We start from the raw sequence: 27937 nt of genomic DNA, 5'->3' as shown, positions 1-27937 counted from the left end.
GAAACACCTTCACAGGACTAGAAAGAAACAAAGACATCATCAGTTGGTTTTTAGCAAAATTTTGAACATCCCCTTCCATGAGAACTCAGTTCCTCATTATTTCATTTATTTTCTGTACTGTTTATCCTCACAAGTGTTGTGGGGGGTGCTGGGGCCTATCCCAGCTGACTTCGGCACCAGGCGGGGAACACCCTGAATTGATGGCCAGCCAATAACAGGGCACAACAACAAAAATGGATCGGTCGTTAAATTAAGTTATATACGGATTTAGCTTGTTTGTTCCAAGAGGGATATGATTTATATACAACCATTTATTTCATTCATTCATTTTCCGAACCAGAGAGGCAGACAATATTGACATGAATATGCATAGTAAAACAGAGAAATATTTACCATAATGTGTGAATAAATAAATATATTATTCGCTATATATTACATGGTTGATCTGTTCCATAACCACCCGTACTGAGTGACTTTATGAACCATATACAGACGCTCCCCTACTTACGAACATTCAACTTACGAACAACGGTACATACGAACATGTCTGCAAATTGCATTTAAGTCCAAAAATGTTCGCAAGTCCAATTTTGTATTTCGGGCCTTTTTCGGAGTAGTACTTCTTTCCGCCGCTAATACCGACGCCTGGCGCTGTGAGAGCTCAGCTCACCCAGCATCTACCTTCTTCTTCGTTGCAATGCGGAAGTGCGTGAATGTATCTCCAGTGTGCAAAGAACCTTTTTCATTTGTATCATTAAATATCTCATGCATCCAATATTGAATATGGTTGGTAAAAAGCTAAAGGCTTCTATTGAGGGAGTTGCAAGGAAGAGGCAAGCCATTTCATTTGAAACGAGTGGCAATAATAACGAAGCTTGATGCACGTGAGAGTGGTGAGCGTTGCACATTCAGTACCATTTATAAACAGAAAGATCGAGCAGCAGGACCCAAATATTGAACGTTGCACAAAGTTTGCAAATCAACTGAATGATGCCATACAGTGCTACCGCATCATTTATGATGAAATAAAGAAGAAAACTGTGCAATCGTCATTAGGTCGCTTCTTTTGGCCAGTTTCTAATACATAAATCTATCTCTCTCTCTACAGTACTGTACATATTCTCTCCATTTTATTAAATGTTTTTTTTTCCAGTACAAACCAATGCGTGTTACTTATACAAGCCTTAAACATACAAATGCACTTATATAAACCTTCAATATACTTATATCGGCCTTAAACATAAATTATAATACAAAATATAGCACTGAATCAACTTACAAACAAATTCAACTTATGAACAATCGCTCGGAACCCATTGCGTTCGTAAGTGGGGGAGCGTCTGTATACAGTCGTACCTCTACTTACAAAATTAATTGGTTCCAGAACTTTTTTCGTAACTTGAAAATTCGTAAGTAGAGCAGTACTTTATATGTAAATTCTCTAATTCATTCCACGGTCCTCACACAACTACCAACTAAACCATTTAAAATTGGTCAAAGTGTCCCAATTTTGTATAAAAGATGTGAGAAACACAAAAATTAGAAAAAAATATAAGAAAATGCTTTATTAATGTTAATAAAATGAATAAGAAGCATAACAAAAAGGTAAAATTTCAAAATAAAATAACGGATTTAGGAAATGTATTGATGTTTTCTTAATTTGGATCTTTTTTTCGTATCTTGAGGCATTCATTTGCGTCTCAAAAGGTTTTGTAACCTGAAATTTTCATACTATACATAAATGTTTGTTTTACGCACAAATGTTGATGACGACAGCTCTTTTCCTACACTATTACACTATTTCATCATCATCAGTTTGTACTCAAAACTGGTTTGGCCCAGAAAATTCCCAATGGTGTAACATTATTCCACGATTGAAAGGAAAACTAAAATGCTTTCACTCCCTTGTTGTCGTGCCTGGAAACGATGTCGCAACGTGCTGGATTTCATCAGATGTTGCTGTTATCCACTTCTGTGGCATGCAGGAAACATTTTTTGCATCTAGGCATGAGATATATATGTAGTGGTTAAAAAAAAGAAGCAAATATTTCGAAAGGATACCATATATATATATATATATATATATATATATATATATATATATATATATATATATATATATATATATATATATATATATATATATGTGGTATCCTTTCGAAATATTTGCTTCTTTTTTGAAGAATAAATGAATATGTAAAAAAAGTTTATGTTCCTAAATTTAGTTACAAAGATTTTGTAGCAAAAATGCTGTCATAAAATGTTTAAAGGCAACAAAATTGCTAAAACTTCCATTGCAAAAATGAAGTTGCTCAAGTTCACAAAAACATATTTTAAAAAAATCACTCATGAGGATTCCATGCAAAAAAATTATGTGACAAAAAATGCAACCATTAAAAATTTATAAATTTCAGTTGTCAAAACATCAGCTGCAAAAAAATGTAGTTGCAAAAAATCTGATGAAATAAAATTGCAAAAGTTCACCAAAATCTGTTTGAAAAGAAATGTGTTGTGATGAATCCTTGCAAAAGAAAATCTGTTACAAAAAGTACCATCGTAAGAAATCTTTTGCAAAAATTTAGCAAAAACGTCTGACGAAATATAATCGAGTGGCAAAAGTTTAGTTTTTAAAAAGCTAGTCTTGAGGATTCCTCGCAAAAAAAATGCAATCATAAAAAATCAGTCACGAAAATATCTATTGTAAAAAAAATCAGTTACAAAAAATTTCCAGCTAAAATTCTGTTGCGAAAAAATCAAATAAACCGAGTCACAAGAAAAACTCAGCTGTAAACAATAATAAAAACATTGAGTCATAAAAAAGTGGTAATAATTCAAAAATCTGTGGTGGAAAATTTAGATTCCAAAATTATTCAGTCATAAAAAATTCCATTACAAAACATTAAGTAGTGAAAATTCAGTCTCAAAAACATCATTACAAAAAAAAATGCATTTGCGAAAAATACGGTTGCAACAAATGGGTAACCAAGGGAAACAATAAACCCCTACAAATCCAAATGGACAGACATCATATTAAAAAAGGAGAATTATTGCACAAAAAAGTTTATCGAATGTATAAATTTGAACATATAATATATATTATATATTTTCCAACTACTGTAAAAACACACGAAAATAGCAGCCATTCCATGTATAATTCTTTTGTATTGAGTTATTGTTTTTTCACCTTAACGTTCATACTTCTTTCGTAACATGTCGTTTAAAGCCATGACTATTCTTGTTTAACCTGGTTGCGATGATAAAATCATTTAAAAAACTCTCCCAGGTGAACAATTCGCACGCATATTTCCTTGTTCCAGACAACGCACATGGTAGTTTCCCCACGGCAGTTTGAGCAGAAGTTGTGAAATCATAAACAAGGCCATACTTGCACAAGGACTAACCACGCAAATACTACAAACTTTGTATTTCAATCCAAAAATAGTAAATAACTTGTAACTTGTAAGCAAGTACAGTAAAACATGTAAAAAAGTCCTGTTTATTCTGGTCTACAAAAAAAGTGCTTTAAAAAATGTAGATTTAATCACATGACTGAGGTTTTTAAGGCTGTAATTGTGATTTTTGACAATGAAAAATGACTTATTTTTGAAAGAATGCTTTGTGTTCTTCAGTACACACAACACACTCACAAACTACTGCTTAAATAGTAAAAAAAACAAAGCTAACTATACTTTGGTGTTAATTATGAATTATTATCCACTGCTCACCAAAGTTAAAGGAACACTTTTTTTATTGGACCTGCCATGAAATCAATTACAGTCCTCCCTTGTTTATTGCTACTTCACTTATCGTGAATTCATTTCTTTGCAATTTTTTTCTGCTATTAATTATTTTAAAACATATATTTTTTTAAGTTCATAAAAATGTGAAAATCCACGCTGAAACTCATAAGTGGAAGCCACTCTTGCTACGAGGATTCAGGACTGAAGCAAGTTATAATAGGGGTGACCCTACTTCGCAATTTTTCCATTATCGCGGCCATGTCTGGTCTACATTAACCGCGATGTGTATTATTTTTATTTTTTTGTTCAGCATCCAAAGCCATCGTTAATCACTGCCTAGAAAATGGTGCTCTGACGGCCACAAAGCATCAAGATGAAATCCTTAAACCCATCGGCAGATGCTACACGAGTCTGCAGTAGTTTCTGGTTTCCTCTTAATGCAGGAGTGTCAAACCGGTCCTCAAAAAGCCGCAGTGGGTGCAGGTTTCATTCCAACTCAACAAGAGGATACCTTTTGCAAGTATAATCAGTTAATTAAAGTCAGGTGCTACTTATTTTAGAAGACACCTGATTGGTTAAAATGTCGGCACTGGATCGGTTGGAACAAAGAAGAGGTCCCACTGCGGCCCTCGGCGGTATCGGTTTGACACCCCTGTTCTAAAGGATTTTTAAAAACATATAGACAAACACAAGACATTCGCACCTTAATGCATGACCTTCACGGTCCCCTGACTCAAACCCAACAGAACATCGGTGCGACATTTGAGAGGAAATGCCACAAGACACCATTTGTCGGCTCATTAGGAGCATACCACACCAGATACTGAAAAGTTTTTGAAAAAAAATGGACTATCCTGCCACATCTTCATTTCACTCTGATTTTAGGCTGTGTACACAATTGCATACCTGTCAACCTCTGCCGATAACTGCCCTTATAAATGATTATGATTCCCCTTACAAACCCCCAAAAAACCTTACAAACACCGTACGACTCGTACGGTGTTTGTAAGGTTTTTTGGGGGTTTGTAAGGGGAATCATAATCATTTATAAGGGCAGTTATCAGCAGAGGTTGACAGGTATGCAATTGAGCCATCTGAATGCTGAAAAGTTTTATTTCCATTATAAGACATGACATCCTTTTTTTTTCCTAAGACATTGCCGTGTCATTATTTTTCAGATATCCAACATCATATTGAGATTTGATGTATCTAATATGCTTCTTTAATGTGTTCCTTTATTTTTTGTGAGCAGTGTAGTATTATCTGGTGAATGATTTTTTTCCCATTTATTTGTCTTTCTGCAGCATTTGTAGTAAAAAAAATGATAATAATGCCGATCTTCATTTTTGGTTTATCTTAAAGACAAAGATATTTCTAACCTTAGTGAACTTTGAATGGTGACCACCGCGGTGCCTGAGTGGTTAGCGCGTCGGCCTCACAGTGCAGTGGGAGACCTGGGTTCAAATCCAGGTCGGTCCATCTGTGTGGAGTTTGCATGTTCTTTCTGGGCCTGTGTGGGTTTTCTCCGGGTACTCCGGTTTCCTTCCACATCTCAAAGACATGCATGGTAGGCTGATTGGACACTCTAAATTGCCCCTAAGTATGAGTGTAAGCGTGAATGGTTGTTTGTCTCCTTGTGCCCTGCGATTGGCTGACCACCAAATCAGGGTGTCCTGAAGTCAGCTGGGATAGGCTCCAGCACCCCCTGGGACCCTAGTGAGGATAAAGTGGTTCAGAAAATGAGATGAGTCAACTTTGATCTCACTACCACATAATTTAATCACCCCTTCTGTTTCATTATGAAACTTTCATATTACTAATATATCCTGAAAATTAGATAATAATCTGTGGTTTCCTTCCATAATTATTTTAAACGAAAGGTTCATTCGCTACCACCGTCACAGTTCAAAGGAATTTGACGTCTAGTAGTGACGAGCTCTTTTCATTTCACAGCAGAACAACAATTGGATTTCACATAATTGGACGTCCATCATCGTCATAGACTTAATGCCGAAATACGTGGATGCTCTCAGTTTACAACCTGCCGGCTTTCGACATCCCACACATTTTGTGTCACTTATTGCATCACAACGGTGTGGGATCGTCATCGTGAGCCGTCCCACTTCCTGTCCACATGCGGGCGGGAATTTCCTCATCCCTGCTAAAGGGGTATAAAGATACTCAGGTCACAACTTGCAAGCAAAGTCACAGCAACAATACAACTGAGAATTACTCCAGTTCTTACTACCACTACTACGACTACTACTACTACTCCTACAGCATCTGCACCCAAAAAGGTATTTTTATAGATTTTTTTTTGTATACCGTATTTTTCGGATTCTAAATCGCAGTTTTTTACATAGTTTGGCTGGGAGTGCGACTTATACTCTGCCGCGACTTATGTGTGAAATTATTAACACATTATTATATCATTTCACATGTTATTTTCACACTAAACCGCAAGTTGATAATTTCAACAGTGAAATAATTGTAATGAAGATTTCATTGGATTTCGTGATTTGGAGTGAAACTGATAGTTTGGTAAACTTGTTAGCATTTTTTTATACTAGAATTATCTGAATAACTCTTAATATGTTACGCCGTTACTGACATTACCAGGCATGTCAGTCATGTAACGTTAATATACCATACACTTATTCAGCCTGTTGTTCTCTATTTTATTTTTTATTTTAAATTGCCTTTCAAGATGGCATGTTCTTTTGGTGCAAAAATGCGATTTATACTCCAGTGCGACTTATATATGTTTTTTTCCTCCTTAATGATGCATTTTTTGGCTGGTGCGACTTATACCCGGGTGCGACTTATCGGAATAACTCTTAATATGTTACAGTAAATACGGCAATATATATGATTATGAGCAGCAAAACTACATTAAATGTGTATATTGAGAATAGACTAACAATATATCTCTGTTAAAAGATGGCCACAGAGAAGAGACGCCACGTTAGCCCCGAGTTGTCGGCGGGACTGGGCTTGGAGCTCTCCCATCATCCAGTGACCATGAGGCAGTTGGTCACCCTGGTGGTCTCCATGGAAAGGTCAAAGCGCGCTCCCACCCAGACAGCCATGGAGAACAAAATCGGCGCAGAGAGCTTCCTCAACATCGTAGACGATTTCGCGGACGGTATGTTTCACAGTATATACAGTCATGACTTTCTCAGGGCTGCCAGGATTGATCGACCAATGGATAATTAACCTATGAACAAAGTCATTGACAACTATGGTTTCTTCATGGTTGATAAACTGTTTAGAGGCGTTGAAAAATGGTGCAAATTGTCTTTTTTCACGTTTTTAACTCATTCATTGACGTTGACAGTATCGACATTAAATCCAACAAACAAGCAAACACATAGAAAATCAATATATAGTAATGATAATTAAATAATCACTAAATAGTAATTATAAATAATAATAACAAAATAGTAATAGATGAATAAGTGGTCAACATAATAAGTACAAGTAGTAAGTCTTGATTAGGTCCTAGCTGCAGAACTCGAGTTGAATATGGCGACAGCTCTTGGGAAGAAACTGTCCTTGAGCCTGTTTGTTTTGGTAGTTATAGCTCTATGGTGGAAGCCAGGATGTGTATTGTCTTTTATAAGGCTCTCTGCCCTTCTAAGGCACCGGGATTCGTAAACCCTGGACAGGGTGGGTAGGGGGAGGTTGATGATCTTTTGGGCTGTAATTGATTGAATGATTGAACTGATCCCAGAAGTGTGAGGCCAACGCGCTAATCACTCGTCCTCCGGGTCACCCCCCCCAAAAAACAAAAAAAAAGGTGGATGAGTGGCTAGGGCGTTGGCCTCACAGTTCTGGGTTTGATTCCGGGTAGGTCCTTACTGTGTGGAGCATCTGATTGAACTGATTATATTTTTTAAGACAACAGATTGTTGGATTGAATACGTGCACTCCCGTCGGCCCTTTGATCCAACTGATTCAGCTCAGGCAATTTTACCAATCAGGTGTCTGGTAAAACAAGCGGTAGCTGACTACAATCAACTGATTACGCATATAAGACCCCCGCGACCTTTGTGAGGATAAGCGGTTCAGAATAAGAATAAGACACCAGATTGTTGAAAACGTGTCATCTTGTTTGATTGGAATGAAATACCGCAGCTACTGCGGCCATTCGTGGAATAGTTTGGAGACCTCTGGATAGTCTGAAAATTGTGACGAGAACAGCTTGACAAGGGCTTTTTAACAGAATGGCAATCATGGGGGGGCTTAACTTGATCAGAACTGTTACGCTATTATCTTGGCCTAAGCAATTTTCTGTTAAAAACATCATGTCTAGGTTACGCGTGTCAATAAAATAAATGATTGGGAAAAAAAATTGCCAACTAAAGCTTTACTTTTAGTGGAGCTAACTGGTGAGTTTTGATGATAATTGTTTGATTGAATTATTTTACATTATAGTAAAAAAGAAAAAAAACAGTCCAGATTTGATTCTTTTTCACGTCTATTGAGGAATCTGGCGTGTTTTTGGTTCTTACTGTTTTTTTTAATATATCGTTTCTTTTGTTTTGTTTCAGTTTTCATGGTCGCGCGAGCTCCGACCAATCAGTTCACAAGGACGGGCCAGTATCAGTGCAGCGTGAGCGACAGTCAGAAAAAAAGTATGGTGCTGGTCAGGGACTGCATGGAGCTGCACGCTGTCACGTTGCAGGGAGGAAACAGTCACCGCAAAGGTGTGTACATTTCCTCTACATCTCCAATGACACAAACCAAGACAGAGAATGTTTGGGCAATGTTTCTTTCAACATTGTATTACGGTATCACTTTCAACGGAATGGCAGCCACAAAGCCCATTGGTTGGTTTAATTAAGGTTTTCATTCTTTGTTAGTTTGTTTTACCGTTTTTCCTTTGATTTTTTTCTTGTATTGGTACATATTTGTAGTTGCACACTTTTTATTTTTTTAGTTTTTGTTTTTAATTTCAGCGTAGTTAAATTCTTTTAAAATTTATAATTCTGCTTTTTGATTTCCTTTACTTAATTAAAAAAAAAAAAAACTATTTGGCTGCCATTGACAGTGATAGATGTCCAATCCACTGAGCTATAATTTAAAATATTGTGAATATGTAACAATACGAGGCGATCTTATACATATTTGGAAAATCAAAACTGCTATGTGACCTACTATCCCAGCCAACTGTGGGCACCAGGTGGGGGAAACTCTGAATTGGTGGGTTTTCTCTGGGTACTCCGGTTTCCTCCCACATCACAAACACATGCATGGTAGCCCGGTTGTACAATCTAAATTGCCAATCGGTATGAGTGTAAGCGTGAATGGTAGTCTATCTCCTTCTGCACTGAGATTAACTGGCCACTGATTCAGGGTGCCCCTGCCTAGTTCCCAAAGTTAGCTGGGATAGGCTACGGCACCCCTGTGACCCTTGTGAAGATAAGCATTTTGGAAAAGGAATTAATTACTTAACTTATCAGCTGGGCAGCCCGGTGGTGCGAGTGGTTAGCACGTTGGCCTCACAGCTCTGGGGTCCTGGTTTCAAATCCAGGTTGGTCTACCTGTGTGGAGCTTCCATGTTCTCCCCGGGCCTGTGTGGGTTTCCTCCGGGTACTCCGGTTTCCTCCCACATTCCAAAAACATGCATGGTAGGCTGATTGGACACTCTAAATTGCCCCTAGGTATTAGTGTGGGTGTGAATGGTTGTCTGTCTTCTCGTGCCCTGCGATCGGCTGGCCACTGATTCAGGGTGTCCCCCGCCTCTAGCCTGGAGACAGCAGGGATTGGCGCCAGCACCCCCGCAAGCCTAATGAAGATAAAGCGGTTCAGAAAATGAGATGAGATGAGGCTTATCAGCTCCCAATAATGACAACGCCACGGAGGCACCAGTGTATGTTCTAACATTCCATGTTTTTTTGCAGTGAACCTGAACATGTCCACCTACGTGCAGCCGTTCCCCAATACGGAGGCCCAGCCGGTGGCCCTGGGCATCAAGGGCACCAATCTATACCTGTCGTGCCACCAGGAGGGCGATAGGCCCACGTTGCACCTTGAGCCGGTACAGGACAGGCAGAGTTTGATGTCGGTTACCCAGGACAGCGACATGCTGCGCTTCCTCTTCTACAAGCGTGACTCGGCAGTCAGCCTGAGCACACTGGCGTCGGCGCAATACCCAAACTGGTTCATCAGCACGGCCGAAGAGGAACACATGGCGGTAGAGATGTCTCAACGTGGCGCCCAAAGAAATCTCGCCTTCCACATCCAAAGGCAAAGTTAGAAGAAAAAAAAGAACAGGCGGCTAAATCGAATACTTGCTTTGTTTCATTTGAATGTATTTATCAAAGTATTTATTACTCATTTATTTGTCTATTTAAAAAGTTGTGTGTATTTATGTGATTGCTTTCATGTAATAAAATGTGATTAAAAAAATTCATGAGAATTTCTCAGAATATTTTAAGCGTGGAATTTAACCCTTTCATTCTATTCCATTGAAAACATGGGGGTGCTGGAGCCAATCCCAGCTGACTTCGGGCCAGAGGCGGGGGACACCCTGAATTGGTGGCCAGCCAATCCCAGGGCACGAGGAGACGGACAACCATTCACGATCACACCCGTACCTGAGGGCAATTTAGAGTGTCGAATCAGCCTACCATGCATGTCTTTGGAATGTGGCAGGAAACCGGAGTACCCGGAGAAAACCCACACCGGCCCGGGGTGATCATGCAAACTCCAAACAGGTGGACCGACCTGGATTTGAACCCAGGTCCCCCACTGTGAGACCGATGCACTAACCATCCTTATTTTTTATTATTTGTTTTAATTTAATTTTTGATTTCCCCTCGGTATGACTGTGAGCGCGAATGGTTGTCTCTCTCCATGTGCCTTGCAATTGACAGTCCGAGCATACTCTACCATGCAAAATGCCTTTTCTTTTGACGTGAACAGACCTGAAAAGGATAGAAATGCTAAACGTTACACACAACATTTTGAAACGTTTCTACACAACCTGTGAAAAATTGAGGTCATTCCAACGATAATTGTCAAAATTATTGGCCTACAAAATGGGGTCAAACATTTTGGACACCGTGTGGTGTAAAATGTAAAAGTGGAGACATGGATGCGCAATATACTTTTTGGACGTTAGATGGCGGAATGCATCTGATACTTGGAATCCTCCATTAAGCACAAAAGAAGAAGACTGTCATTACGATCTGTCAACCCTAAACACAATAGTCCAACCACTTCGTTTTGGTTGCTCTTTGCCGAGCGGATATCATAATTCCAATTACGAGGACGATGACAACACCTGGGCGCACTCTGAGGGATTACATACTGACGTGAAGAAAAGAAAAAGAAGAAAATTCAAAGATGAAAACGGTGAAAATACGGCGGAGCCAGTGGGCTAACCTTATAGCTAGCTGTGGCATTGCTAACTTTTGGAAGGAAAAAAAATCAAAACTAATATAAAAGTTTTTTACAGAAGGAAAAAAACCCGAATTTATGTGTAATTAAATGTGTAGTGTGGTTAAGTGGAGTCGCAGCCTTTTCAATAAAGTTTGAAACTTTAAGGCTTGTTCGATAAAAAGAGATGAATGATAATACTTGGTTATGTATGATAAAATAACTGCCAATTTAATTCAGATGCATTTAAAGTATTGCTATTTCTTTTAATGGGTGCGTTCAATTTTCCTCCTCCAGGAGAAGCGAGTGACACCTGCTGAGTCCACCTGGCTCCCGGGGAGGAGAGGCGAGTTAGCTGGGCAACAAGGCGACCGCTCCAACGGGCCTCCCGACCACTCGAATCGTCTTGTGATCCTCCCAAACAAACACCCGAAGCAGTCAAGAGGGTAGGCATACCCAAAGCCTCGTAGAAAGAGCGTTGAAACAAAGTTTGATCTCGCCGCGGGGTGGTTACGTGGTTCATGTCGGCCTGCATAGTTCCATACACAAGCAGCGTTGCCATGTTCATGCCATTACAGTCATACCTTGAGATACGAGTTTAATACGTTCAGGCACCGAGCTCATATGTCCATTTACTCGTATCTCAAATCAAGGTTTCCCATAGAAATGAACTAAATACAAATTCATTCGTTCCCACCCTCAAAGAAAAAACACCAAAAAACAGGGTATTACAATGGGAAAACATTTTTTATTGGTTCTAATTCACCATCTACAAACAGAGTAACGAATAACTATTGGTTGTGATGTTTTATACTAAAATGAGACATTATTCAGTACAATGCGGAGTGCGCGGAGGGGGGAGAGAGAGATAGAAAGAGAAATCGAGAGACAGACACTCGACGGATGCGCTCGTAACATAACACATTTAAACATTTAAATTGCACTTAAATGAACTTAGATTCTTATACACACACACTTAAGAAAGTTTTAATCTTATGTTACACTAAATTTAAACCTTCTTGTGCAGTAACCAAGGCAAAGAGGTTCATGTATTCCACCGCGGCTTTCGAGGCGAACTTCCTGCTTCTCCATACATATTGGCGAGCCAGTTCAGTCACGTGAACACTACTCTAAGGTTTTTCCATTATTTCGTGCTTAATATTGATTGTCATCATACGCCTTTTCTTCGCACTACCCTTCATTGCACCGGCTTGCTTTGGACCCATTGTTTTCCCCTTAATTCTGCACTGACTAACTCAAAAAAAAAATGGAAAAATGCAACGATCCGCCCGGTGCTCGTAGATATCTTTGCACGAGGGCGATGCGGTGAGAAAGACAGTGCGCTCAAATCATAAGCAACCTCTCCCGTCTGGGCCACCTGGCTGTCTCGTATGCTTGTATCTCAAAATCTGCCTCATATCTCAAGGCAAATATCTGCTCGGAATTTTACTCGTATCTCAAATTGCTTGTATGTTGGGGCACTTGTATGTCAAGGTATTACTGGACCTCAATTATTAAAGAGCTGAAAATTCAAAAGTAGAGATGCAGAAAGAGAGAGGGTCCTAATAATCATAAATCCTGACCTAAATAGCTCGTAAATATGTATCTTGGGCACTGTTGTGCCTTTTTTTTCAATTCAGCCGTCCAAAATTCAGTAATGGACATAGTAGGGCTGTCGTTATCAATTATTTAGGTAATCGATGAACTAAATTGATTCATTGAGGAATTGGATATCAAACATTAAAATTCTCGCAGAATAATATTACATGTAAAACAAAGAAATAAGTGCTAATGCCTGCAATTCGGGTTACTCTAACTCTATAAAATGGCGCTGAGATGAAAACTTATGGCCTTATGTCAGCATTATTTTAATCATGCACAATATAATAGTACTAGTGCAATCCTTGGTATAAGCTGAGAAAAACTAAAAAACAAAATTATACCATTTTTTATTCACAAATTATGGATGCGCGTTATACTCGAATAGATATGGTAGTTTAGCGAAATGACATATTACAAGACAATTTAGCATTGAAGCTTTCATCTATTGCATGATTTGCTTATTGGACCTCAACATGAGTATTGGTTCGACGACCACAGGTCTTCACGTCTACCTAAATGCATACCGTAATTACTCGAATATAACACGCATATTTTTGCTATGTAATTAATTCCAATAGTTGGGGGTGCGTGTTATAATCAATAACTAAAATAAATTACAAATTTTCGATCGAAAAAAGCATTGTCAAACTCACTTTGACGCACGGACATTGTGCAATTTCCAACTTTGAATTCAAAATACACGCATATTAAAGATCGTCAAGCCTCACAAACATCACAATCCTGCATTAATAAGCTGGAAAGTAGAAAACTACATTGTAGTGTAGTACGTACTTGTATTTAGAAATATGTCCAGCGGGTGGCAGTACATTCCCTTGTTACATGTGATAGTCTTTTCCATTGTGCATATCTTCAAATCATTTATTTATTCAATTTGTATGTTCCTTTTCTTGTTTGAGAATGACAATAGATATTTGAATTAAAACATGGTATTGTCAATTGAAATGTAGTCAATGTTCAAGGAAGTCTAAAAGGTATTGCAACATAACATGTCTACATGATATGTTTGTCCACTCTGTGTATCATCTATTGCCCTAAAATTCAAACGCATAACTCCACCAACTGCACGACACTCGACACGCTCGTACCTGAAGATTTCTCTATCCGGTTTTGAACAAAACAATCGTGAAACGAAGAAAAAAAGGTAAGATTTCTGATTTTCGTCAGCGGGAAATTTTAGGTGCGCACTATATTCGAGTACTGCGTTTTTCCAGATTTTTTTGGCCCAAAATTACCTGCGTGTTATTTTCGAGTGCGCGTTATATTCGAGTAATTACGGTACTTCTTTATTCTTATAAATAAGCAACTCGTTATACATCGATATAAATTAGATATTCACTGTTTTACTCAATTTAATCGATTCGTTGTTGCAAATGTATTACAAAATGTGTTATATTTTTGGAAGTGTTAAGCTTTTTATTTTGAATACATTTATTACTGCTGGCTTTTTAAAAAAGTGAAATTTATACTTTTTAACTTATTACTCTAATATTTTTTCAGAAAATGAATACAGTGGTACCTCGACATACGAGAAATTTGAGATGAGTAAAGTTTCGGGCAAATATTTATCTTGAGATACGAGACAAATTTTGATTAACGAGCAGACAGCGGACGCGAGAGGCTGCTCATAAGAACATCATGGGCACTGTTTCTCTCCCCGCAACTCCCTCGTGTAATGTCTCTCTGGTCGCAACTCCCTCTTGTAATGTCTCTGCGAGTACTGGGCGGAGCGTTGCATTTTTTCAGTGTTTTTTTTCCCCTTTAATCATTGCGAATCTCGGGCAAGGCGATCGCTAATACGAGAGTTATTATATACATACTACTCGTTGGCAAGTGGTCATGCGTCATCCTATTGTGAGGACATTTGTGTGCATAATTTTCGGGATATTTTGAAGGGAATATAAAAGCAAAGTACCATATAGGTTGCATCTGAAACTCAGGGTGGAGGCGGGGCAAACGGAGCCAACCCGGCTGGGAGAAGAAAGGTATAAAAATGTAAAACAGAATTAGAATTAAGTTTAGTGTAAGGTTAGATTAAATTTATTTTTGAGTGTCTGCATCGTAATCCAAGTTCATTTAAATATGTTTATGTTATTTTATGGAGCGGGTTGCCGTGCAAAAAGTATTAGAACAAATAAAACATTTTTTCCAATCCAATATCCTTTTTTTTCAGAGGGTTGGAACGAATTAATTTGTTTTTAGTTCATTTCAATGGGAAACGTTCGTTTGAGTTACGAGAAAATCGACATACGAGCTCAGTCCCGGAACGAATTAAGCTCGCATCTCGAGGTACCACTGTACTTCTATTAATACATTCATTTCATCTCATTTTCTGAACTGCTTTATCCTCATTAGGGTTGCGGGGGGTGCTGGAGCCTATCCCAGCTGACTCCGGGCCAGAGGCGGGGGACGCACTGAATCGGTAGCCAACCGATCGCAGGGCACGAGGAGACGGACAACCATGCACACTCACACCCATACCTAGGGGTAATTTACAGTGTCCAATCAGCCTACCATGCATGTTTTGAGAATGTGGGAGGAAACCAGAGTACCCGGAGGAAATCCACGCAGTGCCCGGGGAGAACATGCAAACTCCACACAGATGGACGTAGCCTGGATTTGAACCCAGAGCTGTGAGGCTGATGCGCTAACCACTGGCTCTACCGGGCCGCCCTAGTAATTCATTCATTTCATTTCAAATTATTTATATTCAGTATTTTTTAATGTCCATTACAAAATATGTGTAAGGTAAGATGTCAAATGTGGGAAGTAAAATATTGTCTTGCTGGCCTCAAGTTCGAGACCCATGTTTTCTACAAAGATAATTAAAATATTTCAGAAACAAAAATCATAAGTTCTAAATAAAAGGGTTAACTTTTTTTTGCCATTGACGTGTTAGGGTTAGGGGTTAGGAGAGATGGCAGTGAATGAACATACGGGGGCTATCCCTCCCAGTTCAAATGGATTGATTGTCTATCGCTGTCAATAGCAGTGAAAGGGTTAAAACATTCACGATTAATTCATAAATATTGTTTGTGTCTCCATTTTATATCAAAGCAGGCAGTCGGGGGCAGGTCCCGAGCAGACCCATCCCTCAAACGTTCATGGTAGTGACTTGCCCTGGAGAGCAAAGGTGAGTCGTCGAAACACTGAAAAATTCCCTAAGAGCTGACAATTCAAATTCATTTCCACCTCCACAGAATAATGACCTCTGTGCACAAAGCAGTACCGTGGGCAAAAACTCAGACGTACAGAGAAAAGGTAATGCCAGTGTTTTTGCTTTCTGTTATATTGCATGCCAAATTGACCTTTTAACGCTTGAGAGAAGGTACAAAAAATGCAATTTTAGGGGCAAACGAGGTGGAAAAAAAATAACACGACGACAAGCATGAACTCATATTATATGGAAAGAAATCTTACAAGAATCGGGGAAAATGTTACAAGAAAAGAAGTTGCATTATTACGACAAAAGTATAATTTGACGAGACAAAGAGAATTTTGACAGGCGTCTTGATTTTATACAGTTGGCTTCAAACCAAAATTCAATAAAATAATCAACTGAAAACATCATCACCATTGGCAAGGAGACAATTTTCAGCCTCACAAAAAGAAAAGATTTTTTTTAAATTTACCTCAGGTCATGCCAACTATATAGAACCCCCCACCCAAAGTAAAGTTGGATAAACCTAACCCAATTCAACCCAAGTTAACATGTTTTATGTTTTTGCAATGTTTTCATAACATTTGCATGAAATTGGGAAACTCCTTGGTATGAAGTAAGAAGAAAATGAGATGAGATTTTTAGATAAATATTCTATCTCTATGTTGTGAGACAATTGTGAGCCTTGTGTCACATTTCAGGAGATACAAAGCTGTTCCTACCCTCTGTATACCCTATATTTTTTTAGATTTTGAGTGTTTTTCCCTTTTCTGTTTCACCTTGTATTGGTTAAATTGACCTTTCTTAACTACATAGTTGATCTTTTTTGAGAAATTTTAAAAGCAAATATAACAATATTTTTTGGAACAGTTGCTGTAACTAGCGATTGGTTGTCAGGTTTCCAAGGCTCCAAATCAGCGAGGGCATCTAAGCCACCTCATGCTGATTTGACCCAGTATGAGGTGAAAATGTCAGACTTCCCGCAGCTGGACGGCGACTCTTTGTGCAGGAGCGTCCCTGATCCTCGTCATGTTGAAAGCCACACCCTCGTGAGCCTTGTAAGCCATCCTGCTGTAACATCATGGGCTGATGTGGCCTCTCAGGCGCCCATAAAAAACCTCCAGGAGAAGATGAGCAATGACTGTGTCCTGGTTTGTACCCTCAATTATGCATTATGAAGCACACGCTCATTAGCTGCACCACCAAAATTACATTATATCTCATTAAATTGATGTGAAGCCAAGGCCTGTTTTGTGCCCTTGAACATATTTCTCTGAAATTTGAATGCCACTCTGTATTTGAGGCAACATTAAAATTATGCCTAGACGATATGGACAAATGATGAGCTTGATGTGATAAGAGTTTTGATTTCTAGCTACCTATAATCATGATTTGTATCCCGAAAATCAAACCTAAAGTGAATGTCACACTAAATGCTAAAAAAAGTAGATAATTGTAGTCTTTTCTACTTGAAACAGGTCAAATATCTACTACAATCGACTGTTTAAATTAATTTAAATTAATTTTTGGGACATAAACGTATTGAATTCCAACACTGTGACTTTTAATCCATTAGTTGCTATTGACTGTGTTTCATGTTTTTTTAAATATGGATTTTGTCTTCTTTTAATGATTACTACTGCAGCTACTGTTTAAATAGACACATATCTGGGCTGGCAGTGAATGATTTAAAATAACCAGAAATTTAAAATGCTGATTATTTAACCTGAGTAGTGGATGGTGATGTTTCAGTGCTCAGTTCTCATCAGAATTTTGCCTCCTAACATATAGATATTTCATTCTGTGTTGCAGTAAGGCCATATGAATTTATCTCTCTTCCCAGATGGAGAAAATGGCCACACGGGAGCTGGAAGAGAATGAGGGAACTGCAGGGGGGAAGAAAAAGCGAAGGAAAAAGAAGAAGGGAAAAGAGGTGGTCCTGAGCACCACAGTAGAGCTGCAAGAGTCCAAGGTCCAGCAGGAACCGCCAAAATTTGAGGTGGATGTCGTTTTAAATCAATTGCCTTTTTGGACCTGGCGGGTTAAAATATTTTTGAGTATTTTTGTCCATTACTAGAATTACTAGGGCGGCCCGGTGGTGCGAGTGGTTAGCGTGTCGGCCTCAAACCTCTGGGGTCCTGGGTTCAAATCCAGGAGATGTCCACCTGTGTGGAGTTTGCATGTTCTCCCTGGCCTGCGTGGGTTTCCTCCGGGTACTTCGGTTTCCTCCCACATTACAAAAACATGCATGGTAGGCTGATTGGACACTCTAAATTGCCCCTAGGTATGGGTGTGTGTCCGATCCACTATGAACATTCACAAGATCAAACACAAGTAAAGCACACTGAGACAGATGAGTGAGATTTTGAAGCTTCTGCAGGAGGGTCCGATCACTCTCCTCTTACAGAAAATATTTTACTTGGGGTAAGATTTCATGACATACAAAGTCTCTATGACAAGGGACATACAAATTCCCTGTTACAAAGATGCAGTGCGACAGTGACACCGATAATGGTGGTGATACTGATGATGTTAAAGGCTACATATAAACATAAAAACAAAGGACATACCCTATTACAAAGATGCATGGTTTTGAAACCGATGGTTGTGATGTGGATGGTTTCAATGACATGGGCATGACACGGATTGAAGGTGATGTCATAGATGTCATAGATTGAAACATTATTTGATTACTTTCAAGATTATTTCACAGTGTGAGTATGCATGGTTGTCAGTCTCCTTGTGCCCTGTGATCGGCTGGCCACCGATTCAGGGTGTTGCCCGCCTCTGGCCCAGAGTCAGCTGGGATAGGCTCCAGCACCCCTTGCGACCCTAATGAGGCTAATGCGGTTCAGAAAATGAGATGGGATGAGAATTTTTGTCCAAATTTGCTTCAGGATGAAGAAGAGTTTCCAGGTTTGGCTCCAGCTGGAAATCGGGCTGAACAATTGACAAGCTGCATGAAGACTGAAAGAGGCAATAAAGTGAGGTCCAAGAAAATATTCTGTCATGTTATATCTTCAATTTTGTGAGGGGGCAAAACAAGTTTTTTCTTTTGAAGGAAAAGCATCAAGATGAAATGGAAACAAGCATAGGAAAGAACACTGCTAAGACACCACTTCCAGAGGCGGCAATGAAAGGACAGGTAAAAGAGGATTCTCTTCTCCCATAGTAAAAACAGCTGTTTGTCGAAATTTTTAAAAATGTTAACTAGATGACTTAAAAATTGAGCTTTTGGAACACTATTACTAGCAAAGGGTACATTTACTCCATGCCTGGATACACACAGAAATTTGTAACGCTATCACTAGCTAAGGGTGGTGAGTTAACTGCATTTGAGAATGTTCTCTCAGTGCTGCTGTACGGTATGACAATATATATTGGCAAAACAATATAAAATTTGGTATCAACATTTCATATCTATATCGTCAGTATGGCCATAAGTAGACCAGTTCCTGCAACGCTCATTTTGGTCAGCAGACGCACCCCGACTTACTACATTGATGACATTACATATGTTAAAGTTGCAACATCAATCAGCCTTAAGATGTCTCCAACCTCATTCAAAATATAGCGAAAACTACATGTTGGAGATGAGAGAAAATTTAATTTAAGAGCACAGAATACCCACATAACACTATTCCTTCAACAATCAATATTAATTAATTCAACTTTGTTAACTTAATATACCACAGTCTTAAAAGACAAAGCCACTCACAAGTATTAGTAAATATTTTGAGGTCACATTTGAGCAAAAAAAAAAACCTCCTGTGTTGCTTCCGTTTACAATGGTTAGGTTTCGGTTGCAGCGCTACTTAAGGCATTTAACATTTGTGGCAACTCAGTCTGGTAATTAAAAAATAGTGTGATTGGCTGTCATATTTGGTGGTCCATGTACATCTAGATACAAAGCCCTTGGGTTCAATTGGGGAGAAAGAGGTAGTGGCTTATTGTTTAAAAATTATTGTAATTTGGGAACTGTGAATAAAAATGTTAACAAAAATAACCCTTTTGAGAATAAGTGAAAATGAATGAATGAATATGTAATATCTAATGTTGAGATAAATGTTTAAAAAAATAAAGAAAAAAATATACCAAGGGGGGAATAATTTTGGAAATAAAAAGTTTTGGGCACTTGTAAGTCAAGCCAATTAACCAATGTAAATAAGTATTCCTGACATTTGAATAACACCCAGAGAAGCGAGAAGACATCCGGTAAGAAAAGCAAAGCTCTGGTGCAGCTGGACATTGGGAACATGCTGTCAGTCCTGGAAAACACGCAACATTCTCAAAAAATCAAGCAGACCGTCATCTCAGGTGCGTAGTCAATCACTCGCGTCGCTTTCCGCGGTGAATGTCAATTTTCCACCTAGTTGGTGGAGGACTTCCTATCATCCACAAGCAAATGGCAGGCCAGAAAAAGGTGCACAAGCAGCAGGATAAAATTGCTCACAATCCACTGGACTCCACCAGCCCCATGGTCAAGAAAGGCAAGCAAAGGGAAGTTCCAAAAACCAAGAAACCCACTGCTCTCAAAAAGGTTTGAAGCCATAATAGGATTACCGTCCTCTATTGGTGGAATGCACGCTTAAATTCCCATCTTCAGGTCATCCTCAAAGAAAGGGAGGAGAGGAAGCAGCAACGTTTACTGGATGAGAGGGCCACGATACCACAAAATGATCCCACGGATAACGCCAATTTGACAGGTCAGTGTCATCTTTTCAGCATCAATCAGCTCAAATAGATTTACCATATTTACTCACATAAGCCGCACGCACCATGAAAATTGCCTTGAAATTTTGGATTTTTACAATTTCTCGTGTATAAGTCGCCGCCCTGATTCCCAATTTTTTTTCTTGAATTTCATTCATATATGTCAAAATAAATTTTGTTTAGCGTTTTATTTGTTTATCTTTTCTCTATTTTGAAATAAATGAAAGTATCGGCCGAATTCGCTTATGTCCTGACGTCACGCGCCGACGCAGCGGCCATTTTTGTCTTGACGTCATCGAGTCACAGCGCCGTCAAGTTGCAGTTTTTTTGCATGTCGTATTTTTATGCGCATATTAGCCCTACCCTCGATTCAGTCATCATTTTTTTGCCGACAAAAGCAGCGTATATGCGAGTAAATACGGTAGATGTCGATCGCCGTCAATGAAAGTGAGTTAAGTAGTACATATAATGGAACTATGTGGTCAATGTAAAATAATATATTACACACAATAAATCTACTCCGGTTTTTATTTCTACGTTGAAATAAGTCAATTACTTTTGACCTTGACATACGAGTGCCCCAACATACGAGGAATTTGAGATCTGAACAAAATTCCAAATATTTGCCTTGAGATCCGAGACAAATTTTGAGATACGAGCATACAAAACAGCTAGGTGGCTGAGACTTGAGGGCTGCTTATTATTTCAGTGCACTGTCTTTCTCGCTGCATCTCCCTCGTGCAAAGATATCTACGAGCACTGGGCGGAGCGTTGCATTTTTTCCGTTTGTATTTTTTTTGCATTAGTCAGTGCAGAATTAAGGGAAAAACAATTGGTCCAAAGCAAGCCGGTGCAATGAAGAGTAGTGCGACGAAAAGGCGTATGATGACAGCCCATTTTAAGCACAAAATTATCGAAAAACGTGAGTATTGTACGCGTGATTCAGCAGGCTCGCCAATATGTATGGAGAAGCAGGAAGTTCGCCTCGAAAGCCATGGTGGAATACATTAACCTCTTTGCCTGGGTTATGGCACAATAAGGTGTAAATTTAGTGTAACGTAAGATTAAACCTCTTAAGTGTGTGTTTAAGATTCTAAGTTCATTTATGTTAAATTTAAAGATTATGTTATGTTACTACCGCATCCGATAAGTTTCTTTCTGCGTTGTACTGAATAATGTCTCATTTTAGTATTAAACATCATAACACTAGTTATTTGTTACTCTGTTATTAGATGGTTAATTACAACCAAGAAAAATGTTTTCCATTGCAATGTCCTGTTTTTTGGTGTTTTTCTTTCAGAGGGTGGGAACAAATTCATTTGTATTTAGTTCATTTCTATGGGAAACGTTGATTAACGCATTAAGCTCGTATCTCAAGGTATTACTGTACTGTAGCTTTTATTTTTGTAATTCCAAGCAAATATTCATGGAATTGTTTAACCTGGCCCGTGGGCCGTAAAATGTCCAGATCTGCACGAAACCTTTTAAAAAATTATAAAAAGTATAGCAATTTTGTATGAAATAAATGTTCATGTATGCAAAAAAGATATGTAATAAAATAATAAAAAATATTTATGAAGCCATTGAAATGAGGTGACACTAGCCTAATTTGCATATTTTCTCCCAGATGAGGATACCGGTGCTCTTTTGGGAAGTGACAACTATCAGGAAACTCAAATGGCCAGAGAGGGCAACGAAGAGCCAGACAAAGCGCTGCTTGCCGAGAAGCAGGACCTTTCCGAAAAGCAGGACCTTTCTGTCTCGGCTCCAGATCGACCCAAAATCCACAGCAGGAAGTTCAGAGAGTAAGAAGAGACCTGCAATGCAGCTTATCCGCAGCATCTTTTGATGATGTACTTCAACTATGAACTTGTTTTAGGTATTGCAGCCAGATGCTAAGCAAAGACGTGGACCAGTGCGTGACGTCGCTGCTGAAGGAGCTGGTCCGATTTCAGGACCGCCTGTACCATAAGGACCCCATGAAGGCCCGCATAAAGCGTCGTGTGGTCATGGGCCTGAGGGAGGTCCTCAAGAATCTCAAGCTTCACAAGGTCAAGTGTGTCATCATCTCACCCAACTGCGAGCGCGTCCAGGCCAAAGGTAGAACTGGCAATCAAACTGGAGTTTCGTTTTTCTCATTGCACGTATTTCTGGTGATTTCAGGGGGTCTGGACGAAGCGCTCCGCACCATCATCGACACATGCCGTGAACAGGAAGTGCCGTTCGTCTTTGCGCTCTCCCGCAAGGCCCTGGGGCGCTGCCTCAACAAGATGGTGCCTGTGAGCCTGGTGGGGATTTTTAACTACGATGGGGCGCAGGTCAGTGACGGTGTGACGTTTACAGCCTTTAGTTTGGCTCCGAAAATCACGTCAAAATGACGCCTACAGAATTTGAAGCAAATTTGAAAACGGTCCGTTAACGAAATTTTAACTTAATTACACCAGCTTAGTAAACAGGCTTTACCCAGATGCATCATACATGTTGTGACCATATTATGAAGGCCAAAAACGCCAATGACCATACATTGAATAATCAAGTATAAAACTATTCAGTCTCAATTTTTGTCACTTCATGTTAATATTTACAAATTGACTAACAAATACTGTGATCCTTCTTCACTTCGCGGCTTCAACTTTCGCGGCTTCACTACATTGGATTTTTTTATGAGGGATATTTTTTAAAAAGTTCACAATGATGTCTAAATCTACACTGAAATTCGCAACCGGAAGACAGATCATATGGTATCTGCAATAGAGGGAGAATGGGCACGCCAAATATCATATATATATACAGCGCCTAGATGCATTGCATTTTGCCATTTTCTTTTGTGAAAATTGTGAATCAGGGGGCGGTTTATACGCGAGAAGTTGTAAAATTCAACGATTTTGACCCTTGACTTGATAATTAATAATGATAGATTGGACTTGACTAAGACATAATCCAGTCATTTCTTTATAAAATACATAAATAAAAGGGCAAAAAAACTCTTAAGAATACGTCACAAACATTTTTTTCTAAGTGTAAGATAAGCTGACAAAGTCGCTTTGCAATTGCTTGTTCGTATTGCATCAGTTTGTGTGAGTTATAAAATTATCGTTGTCAGAGACTTTGCCTGCATCGTTGTCATAAAATGAATAAAAACAGAAATGCACTCTGGCCAAGACGCAAGTCTCTGGTATTTTTCCCATTGTATTTTGCATCATATTTAACTCAGTACAAGCCATTGACAGGGATAGATACCCAAGTTATTTTAACTGAGCAAATGAACCAACCCAGTGAGTTATTTCATTCCCCTCTGTGTTGGCGGAAAAAAAACTGCTCAATTTTTGCACAAAAAGGTTAAAGTGGCTTTTGAGTTTGTTTGGTTTTGCCAATCATGACCCGTGATAACGTGTGAAGCACCATTTGGACGTTTCCATGTTTTAAATGTTTTATGATAATTACTTTTTGGACTGCACAGGACTTCTACCACCAGATGATCGAGTTAACCTCCGAGGCCAGGAGGGCGTACGAGGAAATGCTGGCTAGCATTGAGCCAGCTATTGACGACACTGAAGTTTCTTTGGAACATTGCTCCATTGGCGCCGAGGAGCCAGAATACTGTACGTACTTTAAAGCAAGCTTAAATCTAAAGAAATGTGTTTCAGTACTTTGATTTGAGGCTGGGCGATGTGGCAAAAAAGGTAGTTAAAGCTTTGAATCACATATGAAGTGGGGTTTTCAAAAGTACCGACAAGTATTGACACTGAAATTTTGTATCTGTATGACATATGATTGCAAAAGTATCATTAGTTAGTATTTGTTTTTGCTTAACCACGCGTCATCAGAAATGTTTTGACATTGATGAATGGAATTTTGCACTATTCATGATAGTAATGAATGATATTTGGCTGGCAGCAAAAGAAGGAAGTTTTTTCTATGGTTGTTTTTTAACTGGTACTTATAGCAAATCTGCGATGAAAACAGAAAAAAAGTAGAATTATTAAAACTTTGATTCACATGAGACAGGGTTTTTAAGTACAGAAGAGTAACTCATTGGTTGCCATTTATAGCACTAGACATCTATTCCATTTGCAGTGGAAGGGTTGGCAGCAAATAAACGAATGTTCATTCGCTGCCATCCCGTTCACCACTAACCCTAATTTAAAGAGTTTTAATCTAGTTTTTAAGAACCACATGACTTGACGTCCATCCAAAATAACATTTAAAAAATATTTTTAATGTAGTATCGAAAATGTTTGCGTATTGCTCGCGTCTCAATATAAAATTGCAAATTTTACTATTAGTTTCTGCCCACATTCCAAAAACATGCATGGTAGGCTGGTTGAACACTCAAAATTGCCCCTAGTTATCAGTGTAAGCATTAATGGCTGTTCGTGCGATTGGCTGGCAATTCAGGGTATCCCCTGCCTAGTGCCCTCAGTTAGCTGGGCTAGGCTCCAGCACCCCCGACGCTTCTTGTGAGAATAAGCAGAAAGGATAATGCATGAATAACCCACTGTGTTAAGTTATATTTCTTGTCTATGAATGTTACAAAAGCTTTTGTGTGTGAATGTGTTTGCTAAGTGATGATGATTTTCGTAAGCGAGGAGTGTCTTCCATTGTATCAGCTTTAAGTCGTTTGGAGAAATTTTGTTTTTCTATTTTAATGCGCAATATTTGTAATTTTCATTCAGTTTGCGTCTGCGTATAGTTGTTAAATATTCTACGACTAATGACAGAGATTTTTTTTTTTTAACCCGGATTTTAAAATCGCCCAGCCCTACTCCGATATCCAAATCACTCTATCGCAGTCAATGGTTAAAATTGTGTTAAAATTTCATCTCCTAGGCAACTTGTGGAGGAAACTACTCGAGGATGAGTCCAACTACATGTCACTAAACTTTGAAGAATGGTCCCCTGGATGTAATGATGAAAACGAGGTGAGCTGACAGTGGCGACTGCGCATTGAGCTGAAAAAATATCAGAACCATTCGCCATTATCTTGAATTCTGAGGATATGTAGGAATGTTTTGGCGGCACGTTCAGATTTTTCAATCTACAATCTTTTGCTAGAAAACAAATCTTAATTCTTAGAACAAGTCCTTTCAAGTCAAATAACAAGAATTTATTTTTTGACGCGAGTTCTCACAAATCAGTAACTTTGACCTGGCCCTTCTCGACTAATCACAATTCCAATCTGGGCAATAAGACTTAATTTTTCCAATGTGTTTTGATCTTTCTATCATTGTTTTGCGTTAATAAGTGTTTTTACATTAACATGATTTTCACTTGGACCAAACCAGTGGCTGAACTAAATTACATTGTTTTTCCCTGAAGTGACTGCAAAAACAGACAACACTTTGTGATTTTTATTTATTACTTGTTTAAAATGAAGAAAATTCATCTGTGGATAAGAAAGTTATTTTCAATGAATCTAATTATAAAATAGGTTTTGGGATGAGTGTGTGTTCCTTCTATCGTTCACATCAATGAATCAGCAACGAATTTCTTGGTGCCTCAAAGTTGAACCTCACCAAACGTTGAAGTCTTTTTATTTTTGGACAAAGGGCATGCCACTCAAGATGGCCAACAACATAAACGTGAAGCTTTTGCACCAACATGTTTTAGTCTGTATGCCTTCATGGTTGTCGTATCCATGTTAAATACCACTTGTCTTTCCAAAAATGCCAATTGAATCCCCCTTAAAATGTATTTTCTACTGGAGAACAGGGACTTTATTTTGGCAGCCAGCTTTATGAGATGAAACAACCCTCCACCTTTTAAAATGCTGTAAGCCAGGGGTCTCCAAACTGGTCCTCAAGGGCCCCTGTGGGTTGTGGTTTTCATTCCAACCGATCCAGCACAAACAATTTAATCATTCAGGTTTCTGCAAAAAAAAATCAGCAATGGGCTGCAATCAACTGATAACACTTGTAAGACACCAAATTGTTGAAAATATATCGTCTTGTTTGGTTGGAATGAAATCCTGCAGCCACGGCTTAGCAAAGGGCTTAGCAAAGGGCATCAACTGTCTGGAAGTGATGGCCATTTTTATACACTTTCCTTGGCATACATCCTCAAATGTTCCTTATGTGATTTAAATCAGGGGAACATGCAGGATTCAAAATGAGTTATGTTATTTTACCTGAAGAAGTCCTTGGTCAACCGAGCATTTTGAACTGCAGCGCTGTCCTGATAAAAATGACCCAGGTGTTACCACACAAACGAAGGCCCTCAATCATGAGGAATGCCCGCTATATCTGGTAGAAAACATCTCAGGTGGAATCTCCTAGTCATGACAGTGAAGTTTGGAGCCATTTGAACCGTCAAGGTTGAAGATTTTCCTCATCTGAGAATTAAACTTTTTTCCGCCTCCTTAATGTTCCATGTTTGATGCTCCCTTGCCAAGATGACGGGCAGTTTTGTGTCGTTAAAGAAGATCAGGGCTTTAAATTAGTTTATTGGTTTTGAAACCATTTTCCTGCAGATCCTTCTGATGTTTATTGAGCTGCAGTCGGCACCAGTAAGGGCCTTAATTTGGGTCCACGACCGACCGCCATGTCATAAAGGACAGCTGATCGGATCCTCCGGCTCATCGCAGTTTCTAAATATAATATATTCTTGAGTTTGTAAGTTGGGTGTGTTGTGTACCGTATTTTCTCCCATATACAGACGCTCCCCTACTTACGAACATGCGACTTACGAACAACGGTACATACGAACATGTCTGCAAATTGCGTTTGTCGAAAAATGTTCGTAAGTTCGATTTTGTATTTTTTTTCCGAGTAGTGCTTCTTTCCACCGCTAATACGCCTGGCGCTGTGAGGGCTCAGCTCACCCAGCATCTACCCTCTTCGTTGCAATGCGGAAGTGCGTGAACGTATCTCCAGTGCGCAAAGAACCTTTTTCATTTGTATCATTAAATATCTCGTGCATCCATTATTGAATATGGTTGGTAAAAAGCGAAAGGCTTCTATTGAGGGAGTTGCAAGGAAGAGGCAAGCCATTTCATTTGAAACGAGTGGCAATAACGAAGCTTGATGCGCGTGAGAGTGGTGAGCGTTTCACGGGCATACAACTTGAATCGTTCGACCGTCAGTACCATTTATAAACAGAAAGATCGAGCAGCAGGACCCAAATATTGAACGTTGCACAAAGTTTGCAAATCAATTGAATGATGCCATACAGTGCTACCGCATCATTTATGATGACAAAAAGAAGAAAACTGTGCAATCGTCGTTGGATCGCTTCTTTCGGCCAGTTTCTAATACATAAATCTCTCTCTCTATACAGTACTGTACATATTCTCTCCATTTTATTAAATGTTTTTTTCAGT

At 39.0% G+C, this 27937-nt stretch overlaps 2 protein-coding genes across 3 annotated transcripts; both read left to right on the top strand.

The window, feature by feature from the left end:
• The first annotated feature begins 5900 nt into the window (after positions 1-5900).
• il1b (interleukin 1, beta) lies at positions 5901-10158 on the top strand. The gene is made up of 4 exons (XM_077601164.1): positions 5901-6037; positions 6681-6885; positions 8294-8449; positions 9647-10158. Exons 2-4 carry the CDS (start codon positions 6681-6683, stop codon positions 10000-10002), a joined length of 717 nt encoding a protein of 238 aa, XP_077457290.1. The 5' UTR covers positions 5901-6037; the 3' UTR covers positions 10003-10158.
• Positions 10159-10890: 732 nt separating this feature from the next.
• LOC144074676 (selenocysteine insertion sequence-binding protein 2-like) lies at positions 10891-26062 on the top strand. Of its 2 annotated transcripts, none has more exons than XM_077601223.1 (16): positions 10891-11102; positions 11424-11572; positions 15807-15879; positions 15947-16007; positions 16804-17057; positions 17750-17905; positions 18804-18890; positions 18968-19051; positions 20103-20223; positions 20280-20446; positions 20513-20612; positions 22247-22424; positions 22499-22719; positions 22783-22937; positions 24080-24221; positions 25450-26062. In XM_077601223.1, exons 1-16 carry the CDS (start codon positions 11094-11096, stop codon positions 25548-25550), a joined length of 2058 nt encoding a protein of 685 aa, XP_077457349.1. In that variant the 5' UTR covers positions 10891-11093; the 3' UTR covers positions 25551-26062. The 2 variants fall into 2 exon arrangements, with proteins under 2 accessions (XP_077457349.1, XP_077457348.1); XM_077601222.1 differs by having other exon boundaries at positions 10893-11102; positions 15804-15879.
• Positions 26063-27937: the final 1875 nt, after the last annotated feature.

This window comes from Stigmatopora argus, chromosome 5 (genome assembly GCF_051989625.1).
Source record: "Stigmatopora argus isolate UIUO_Sarg chromosome 5, RoL_Sarg_1.0, whole genome shotgun sequence".
Lineage (NCBI taxonomy): Eukaryota > Metazoa > Chordata > Actinopteri > Syngnathiformes > Syngnathidae > Stigmatopora > Stigmatopora argus.
This window is presented reverse-complemented; position numbering and strand designations above follow the sequence as displayed.

Bases quoted from the DNA above. Each gene is read 5' to 3' on its own strand.
- il1b (XM_077601164.1), top strand. From the start codon at position 6,681: ATGGCCACAGAGAAGAGACGCCACGTTAGCCCCGAGTTGTCGGCGGGA. The intron at 6,886-8,293 runs GTATGTTTCACA...GTTTTGTTTCAG, and splicing joins CGTAGACGATTTCGCGGACG to TTTTCATGGTCGCGCGAGCT. The intron at 8,450-9,646 runs GTGTGTACATTT...GTTTTTTTGCAG, and splicing joins AGGAAACAGTCACCGCAAAG to TGAACCTGAACATGTCCACC.
- LOC144074676 (XM_077601222.1), top strand. The intron at 16,008-16,803 runs GTAATGCCAGTG...ATTGGTTGTCAG, and splicing joins CTCAGACGTACAGAGAAAAG to GTTTCCAAGGCTCCAAATCA. The intron at 20,613-22,246 runs GTCAGTGTCATC...ATTTTCTCCCAG, and splicing joins GGATAACGCCAATTTGACAG to ATGAGGATACCGGTGCTCTT.